Genomic DNA, 8,499 nt, shown 5'->3' on the forward strand with positions numbered 1-8,499 from the left:
TTTTCATTTCCCGACGTAAAAAAGATAAAAATACTAAAAAATATATAAAGTTAGCACAAATCTCAGACAGTTAATAAGACAAATGTAATGTACCATAACAGATTCTCATGCTTTCAGAGAGGAGGATTTTATCTTAAAGGCCCCTCCCTTTCTTAATGTTCTTTCAAATCCCTACATCTTTCACTAAGCACTTCAGTGCTGATCCTCCAGAGATATAAGCACCAGTTTGTATTTGCATTTTCATCCTGTGAATTGTGTGCTTCAACTTTTCTACTGTCAGGAAGCTCTAGGGGATACAGCTTGTGAAACATAGGACAGCTCTTAACAAAAAGATAATAACAACAGAAGTGAAATGTGTGACATTACCTTTTTGCTCAGTAATGAGGTGCTGAACAATAACATCGGTCATGCTGTCCCTATAAGCATAGCGATCCTTGTAAAGGCCATGCACTGTGCTGAAAATCAGCTGATAAAAGGAAATTGTTCCATCCTGGCACCCTACCGCCTGAACAGAAGGAAAAAGGTCTAAAAAACACATGATCACCTCTGTGTCTATTAATGACAAGCAAAAAGAGACACATGACACTTCTACAAAACAGAAGTTAACATTTATATAACACCTGGATTAAATGTTTTCAACAGCTTAACTCTCGGACCTTTATAATGTAGGATGAGGGTTTAGATGAGCAAGGATCATGCATGCTGTTAGTTAACATACTGGCTAGGGACAGAAGTTACAAATAAACTGGCTTAAGTGATCAGAAACTGGTTTAAACCTGTAACAGAACAGAAGCTCAGTGCATATTAAATCAGTTTCAAAATGGCTGAAACTGGTTTAAGATAAACCTGGTTGAATGTATCAGATGTAACCAATCTGGGTCAAACCGGTTTATGAAACTTCTGTCCTAGACCCCTCCATGGTTCAAATTAAATCACAGTCCCCCAGCATGCTTTCCAGCCCTGGGCTGTGCTGTCTGCTCTGAAGAGCAGGGCTGACCCCACTCCTCTCTTCCCTAGCTGGAGCAGTGAGGGTTGGCTGACAAGAGGGTGGGAGACAAGTCTGGCTGGGGATGCAGCCCAGATTGCATGGGGGTGGGGACTGCCCCCCCCGGCAAACCCAAGCTTTAGTCTGGGGCCAGGGAGGGGGTTTAAATTCTTCTGCCCCTGCTCAAATTTACTGCTGGCTGCAACTGTGGACTACAAAAAAAATCCCAGAGGCACCTAGAAGCAGGAAAAGGAAGTGATGAGCAACCTTGCAGAGTTTTGCTGCTGTAATTCTGGACTGCAAATCCCAGAGACCTCAGGGCAGCATGAAGAGGAAATGAATACACACCCAGAGAGCCATGCTCTAGTGCCCCCTGGCTTCTGGTCTGAGCCACTACAGGCATGTGGCTGCATTTCCTGAATCCAAGGGAAATATCCATTCACTTCTGTTTCAATTTAATCTGTGCAGTTTTGACTAACCTGCAAAGACTAAAAATCGATTCAGCCTCAGGCAATCTGACTGTCTGTACCTAGCCACTGGGTCAGCTGATGTCAACTTGAGTTCTGCTATACAGAGATTATAGGGTATACAGTCCACATGTTTTCCACAAGGTTTATTACTAAAACTTTGAAATGCAGTGCATCTACTTCCAGTCATGATGTGACAGTCATCCTATTGCATGGGGCTCCACATTTGTTCTAAGGCAATTAAGATTTTCAATTAAAAAAAAGTCAACCAGGCTGCATTTCCCTTGACCATTTCAAACACCAGTCAGTGTTACAGTTGTTTACTTGATGCCTTTTGTATTTAGCGGCCTCATTATGAATTGAGATACCCAGATTTGAGCACCTTAAATGGCTAAACAGTTTTTACAGAAAATAAACAAAAAACAAAAGTAAAATGAGTCTTCTTACCACATAATTGGAGTCTGGTTTAACTTTACATGTCCACACCCAAGTGCTCTGCTCCCCTATGGTACCGAGACGCACTCCATCCTTCGTGTACAGAGAGACTTGTTTATCTGAGCCTCCCAGTAATATATATTCTCCCTTAGAAAAATAGCTAACACAGCAAGGGTCAAAATTAAGCACCCTGTCCTTCCCAATCTGCAAGAGAAAAAGATCATAGAAGAAACAGTAAAAACAGGGGATAAATTAACCAGATGAGCTCCATGGTACATGGGAATGTCCAGATGGCACACAGCTGGCCTTCATGTCTCTATACAACCCCCATCTCTTCCTCTAAGCCAGTGATGTGGTTTTTTTACATTCCCCAATCATCGGCTGTTATAAATGATGGCTTAAAAATGGTATTTAAAAGGCTTGCTTTTTGCGAACTGGCTTATAGGTGTAGGAATAGGCAGCAAGGGTCAATTGATTTCTAAAAGCCTGGGTCTCACATGCACAGTTTTCCCAGCCTTCAGAAGCAGACAGGCGGTCTAACACAGCAAGACCAATGGATGCACATGCAGCCTGAGAAACTGGAGGCATGTACCACACTGTTCCATAACATGAATAAAGTGGCATCTGCTCACAAGGCAAGGGGCCTGAAATTCCTGTTTTGGGAAAGGTGTGGATGGTGATGGGCTTGGAATATGCTGACGGAACAGAACAGAACATAGACAGTGTGACAAGCAGAGAGACCAATCAGCAATAGCCACGCTGAAGAGTCATCAAGACGGAAGGAGAATACAAAAGTAGAGACTTGAAAGTAACAAAAGGGCCCAAGTCCTTTTCCCTGAGGCCACCATGGACAGAGGGCACATCACCAGCCCGTCTCATCCACCCCACTGGAGAAGGGGTGTGGGCCTCAACATCCCACCTCCAAACCGGTGACATGCTGACATCTGACAGCTAAGTGAGCCTCAGAGCAAAGCCTGTGTCCTGGCGAGATGTAGTTTGACTCCGATGACAGCCGTAGAGTCAAGGGCGTGGGGGAAGCTGGGATGGAGTGCCACCACTTAACGCCCCGTGCTGCAGCTGTTCCGCCTCTTGCAGGGAGAGGGGTGGGAGGAGCTTCAGAATCATGGTGGCGCTCCCCCAGGCTTGGAGCACTCCAATTGGCTGTTTCCGTCAGCCAGTCAGAGCACGAATAAACTGTTACAGACAGACAAGCTTTGGCTTCTATAATATTAGAATTGCTTGATTGCTTGCACTGTTTCTTTTCTGTTATCACTGTGTATCAATAAATTTGCCTATTATTGCATGCAAAGTCATGGCTGGTCTGAGGGTGGGTGTGTCCCATCCCCTGCCCCCATACAAGGTATCTGGAGTCCTGAATCCAGAACCAACAACAAAGACCCTTGAGAATTGTTCCAAGTTACACCTGAAAAATCAACTCCACCCAATAGATGCCTGTTCAAAACCATGGTGATCTTAAAAGCTTTACTGTAGTCACATGCCCCACACTGCAGCTGGATCTGGGACAGAAAATTATGTTATAAAACTCTGAAAAACTAAGCACCTGTGTCTGGTTGGAACCAGAGCTGGAGGGAAGGTTATTCCAATGCAGACTTAAAACAAGACTTAAGAACCAAATTGCAAAAAAACCCTTATCATTGCATTTGACAACACAGAACAGAAACAAATATACCCTTCTACCCTTGAGCATAAAAATTACTTCATTTCTCCGAGGTATTAAAATAAAAATCAACTTACCTGTTTGCCACTAAGTTGATAAAAGGAAAGCCTTTGACCCCAGTCTGCCACAGCCAGGATGTCATTGTGTTCATCTCTAACACAGATAAGAAACAAATTAACAAGATGTGCAGTGAGATAAAGCAACTTCATTAAAAGAACTCCAACAGCTACAGCCCCAGAAAGTAGAAAGTTAAAAAGCATAAACATTGAGGACAGCAGGCATGTGTCCTGGCTAATACAGGTACTCTTCACTTAACATTGTCCTAGTTAATGTTGCTTTGTTACAACGCCGCTGATCTATTAGAGAACATACTCATTTAAAGTTGCGCAACGTTCGGTTATAATGTTGTTAGGCCACTGCCTGCTAGTAGGTAACTACTGTGATGTAGCTGGATGTGCTTAACATCGTTTCACTTAAAGTCATGTTTTTCAAGAATGTAACTACAACATTAAAGTGAGGAGTGGCGGTAATAAACATTTACAGCCAGGGAACTAACAGCTTGGGTAAGGGGGAAAAAGGTTCACCATTTCCACCACATTTGTCATTATGTTCCTGATCTTTTTTCCCTTGAAAAGGAAAATTAACAGATCATTTTGCATACTGTCACTGCACTTAATATCTGCTGAAGTGCTCAAGTTAACAGTCCCTACACTTACAGCTGAGACCAGATTCTGATCTCCCCCAGAGTAGTACATATCCACAGCAACACCAAAGGAACTGTGGATGAGGGAAGTCATACCAGATTGCTTACCTGCATATCTGAGAATAAAGTCTGGCCCTTAAATTCTTGAGGCAGAGCATTGTCTTAGAAGGTGCCTGAACCCTGGCTGGTCTGACCACCTCAGTCCTTGGTCATGCCCGCCCACCCCCCACGTACTTGCCTGGGGAAAGGGAAAATGCTACTGAAGTCCGGATTTGAAATGTGTATGTGAAGTATAAATAAGGTATTAGAAGTAAAACAAAAAACAGTCAATAGTGAGCCCAACCATCCTGTCTACTGAATGCAAGAGAGTCCTCCACAAAAAATACCATGTTATTTATGCATCTAGAGATTCTATCATAATGCATATGCACAAGGGAGGGTGAAGCAAGATTACACAGAAAAAAAAAAATCAAATTCTGGAATTTACCAACGTTGGTAGCTTGATTTTGCAAGCCTAATAATGTTTTTTATCATAGTGGCCTTGTTCGATGTATGGGCACATATGTCTGAATATTAACATAAATATCTATGTTGTCGCTAGGAAAAAAAAAGGTTTTGTTCCCTAGAAGTTTCACTCACAAGCTGGTGTCCCTAGGGCTCTCTTCTTCCTCATGCTCTTCTTCCTCTGTCTCACTACTCTGACTACTGCACATGCTGGACTTTATAGCTGGTATTTCCTTTATATAGTTGTGGATTGACTCTTCTTCCTCCTCCTCTGTTTCCTCCTCTTCACTTGCTCTAGCATTCCAGAAATTCTCCCACCGACTGCAATATCAATTGTTCATTCATTTTCCCTAGAACTTACTGAAGCTGTCTTTAAACCACCGACCCCCAAAAAACCCTACTATTTTGAGATAACCTTCTCTCTCTGTAGAAACCCCCCCAAAAAAATTCCCAGAGATTCCAGTGGATTTGTATCCTCTTTTTCTACTTATTGAACCTGACAGTAAGGCCGAACAAGGGACTGCATCTGCTATTAATGCGTTCCAGGTTATCAGCTGGTATGGTTAAAAGTGCACCCCTAATTAACATGTGTTTAAAAAAAATTTAAAAAAATCAGGCACCCTGGTGAAATACAGCATAGGGCTTATATGGTAGAAATGGGTAGCTCTAGAAACCAACCTTGGGAATTTCATCTTACAGACACAAATTTCAGGAATTCTATCTTAAATACAAATTACTAGCTATCCCCCCACCTGCAATTCTGGTTAGAGCTTGCAGTGGGGAAAAAAACAAATGGGTAAGACAGAATATAATAAAATTGGCCTCAAAAAAGTTACAGAACCTTCACCATTGGGTTAGTCACGGAGGACATCTCTATACTGCAAACTCTTTGCACCAGGCAGCGGGTCTGCTCAGACACACAGCCCATGTTCTTCATGTGCTACCCACTGAACTGGAAAAGGCACAGCCACGTTAACAGAGTACCAAGGCTTAACACTGGCTGTGGAGTAGATATATTCAAAGGTATGTTCAAAAGGGACAAAAGGCAGCGCATTCAAGTCTCAGGAAAAAGGGCAAAGCTTTCTTCAATAAGAGCAGCCTATATGGAGATTTTAGAACATGAGGAAGTGATGCCTCTAACAGTAAAGGAATGTTAATGTTGGGGGGGTGGAATCTAGGTGTAGTTTGCTTTTCATTTACACCACATAAATCCACAGTATCTGCACTGACTTCTATGAATTTCAGATTACACACATTTGGAAATGGAAACTGGCCACTAGTAAAGGCCCTCAGGATTCTGAAGAAAAGCCTGCAAGGACAAAGAATAAAATGATGACTGGAACCAGTAAAGCAGGGCTTACTTATCCATTCCTCTTTTTTTGTTTTTTGCACTGAACTTACCTTGATGGATTCCAGCAAATTGACCATATTGGTGATAAAGCTCCACCTGGACGTTCTATTTTAACTTTTTCTTCACCATTTTTATTCCTTATGCTTACAATGCCATTGAACATCCCCAAAGCAAGGTACTGGCCATCATTTGTCCAGCTGATAACAAACAAAAATGTATCACAGAGGATTCATTTGATAGCCATGTGGCTTAATGCACTACTGGCAACTACAATGATATTGCCTATGTAGGTATAAAGACTGTACATCAGTCAACAGAGAACCCAATTCTCAACCCCTAATCACTGTCTCTGTGTGTTTAACTAATTACACAGACTCATTTTTTAATGCTTTCATATTCTTGTCATTAGAGAAAAAGAACTTTTAATGTAAATGACAATCGATTCCTTAACACTTACCTACAGCAGGTGATTTTACTGCTTGATTTATGTTTGGAGACTGACTTCTGTTCAGGAGACCACAAACCTTTATAAAAAAAAAAAACCCACCAGAAACCCCCCACCCCCAACATTAAAATTATATTCTTCATCATCAAAATCACCTTTCAAACTAGTAAAATAGGTGAGTGAGCAAATAAAACCTCCCTTTCATTGCAGTGAGGCCAGAATTTCCCATGTTGGGGAAACTCATTTAAATAAATGGTTATTATCTATGCATGGGGGAAAAAAAAGTAAACCTCTAAAAAAAAAAAAAAAAAAGAAAGAAGCATCTCTGAAAGGTGGCAAAAGAAAAATTGCATTGCCACAAGACACACTTTGTTTTATGGCACTGAAGTACACAGCTTTTTTCCAACTGTGGTTAAGTGTTACTTGATATTAAATAAAATATCTTCTAAATTTACATCATACCCTACATAATGGAGTAGCATCTTGTTAAGTCTACATTTATCATTAGGAAAAAGAAAAACTGCACCTGTGTGTTGGTCACTGATTATTAATTGCTCCATTTTAATCATACTCCCTAGCTTATAGAAAGCATGTAAGAGGAAATAGACTTACCAAAATCACTGGAGGAGCAAGATGCTAGCTGGTGAGTAACTGGGTTGTATGAAACACACTGTATAGAGTCATTATGCCTAAAAACAAAGTAATCAGTACAATTCAATAAAACTTTTTTAAATACCATATTTCTAACTTTTAACAACAGATCTGAAATCCAACCTAATCCTTATGTCCCTCACCAGATTAATTGCTTTGTTTACTCTTTCTGATCTTTTCAATCCATCTTTCCCTTTCTGAGCAATGCCCCCTCCTTCTATTCTTTCCTCCATGTTCTTTTATCCTTGCATTTAAAATTACTGTATTCTTTTCTATTTAGTATCCTTCCTCTCTGCTAGTCCATTCATAACATCTGATGAAATAGCATATTGCTTACAAAAACTTATGCATTTCTGAATGAGTTAGGTACTTTAAGGGTGTGTGCAGAGAAGCAGGAATGTGCGTTTCCCGAGGTACAAGTAGCAGTAACACACCTTGTGCTGGCTACTTGTTCCCAGGAAATGCCTGAAGCATATGTGCTCTGGCACATGGCAGGTTATCCTGGGTGGCATGGGGTGGGGGACGACTGGAGCCGGCAACTATACCAGCCCCAGTAGCCTTATCTGCAGTCCTGGGGGCTTCCAAGAGGTGCAGCCCTGGCACTCCTGCAGCAGGAATCCTGGCCAGCAGCTGGAGCATGGCTTCGGCCAGCCAGGGTCCGATTTTGGGTGGTATGTGCTACTGTCACACGCTCTGCCCCACTTTTTTTCTTTTGGTGCGGACTGTTTTGACCCCAGGATCTCCCGAGATCAACCTCCCATCCCCACGCTGCAAAGTAGCAGCATTGGAAACTGCTGTATGTCAATGTGTGGCACTGCAGACAGGTCTGCAGTGCCACATACTACACAGCCACGCTCATCTGGATGCAACCCTAAGGTGCCATCCTGCCCCACCTTCTGGCAGAACAGATATGGTACAACTTAGTTTAATTATCTACAGTATTACACTAACCTGCAACTATATTCACTTGAAAAGAAATACTTACTACGGTAAAGACAGCACGGTAAAACAGAGCTTTCATCAGACTACATCAAGAATTACCTAAACAGAAGTAGGCAACCTTCTTTGGACGTGGGCTAGAATGACCCATCCTGGGTCAGAGGTAGGTGGGTAAGTGCTACAACACAGCCACTGCCACCACTCATCTCCATGGAAGTACCCTGCTACTGAATGTTACCGAAGCCCCAAGTATGTTGACTAGATCCAATACAGCCAGTTAAATGAGATTAATAAAACATGCTGTAAAACATTAGGTGTTATATGCCTGTAGCAGGGCACCA

At 42.0% G+C, this 8,499-nt stretch overlaps 1 protein-coding gene across 4 annotated transcripts in view; it reads right to left on the minus strand.

Moving 5' to 3' along the window:
- IFT122 (intraflagellar transport 122) overlaps positions 1–8,499 on the minus strand; it is a 38,138-nt gene that overhangs the window by 23,424 nt on the left and 6,215 nt on the right. For 2 of the 4 annotated variants that reach the window (XM_019536556.1, XM_019536555.1), the window contains exons 5-10: positions 7,181–7,257; positions 6,581–6,647; positions 6,174–6,320; positions 3,643–3,718; positions 1,900–2,091; positions 367–505 (exon numbers count right to left, since the gene is read on the minus strand). In XM_019536556.1, coding sequence (XP_019392101.1) covers positions 367–505; positions 1,900–2,091; positions 3,643–3,718; positions 6,174–6,286 — 520 coding nt within the window. In that variant the 5' untranslated portion in view covers positions 6,287–6,320; positions 6,581–6,647; positions 7,181–7,257. Of the gene's footprint in view, positions 1–366; positions 506–1,899; positions 2,092–3,642; positions 3,719–4,907; positions 5,094–6,173; positions 6,321–6,580; positions 6,648–7,180; positions 7,258–8,499 lie in introns of those variants that run through there. The other 2 variants (XM_019536558.1, XM_019536557.1) reach the window with 2 other exon arrangements.

This window comes from Crocodylus porosus, unplaced genomic scaffold (assembly GCF_001723895.1).
Source record: "Crocodylus porosus isolate Cpor-Errol unplaced genomic scaffold, CroPor_comp1, whole genome shotgun sequence".
Lineage (NCBI taxonomy): Eukaryota > Metazoa > Chordata > Crocodylia > Crocodylidae > Crocodylus > Crocodylus porosus.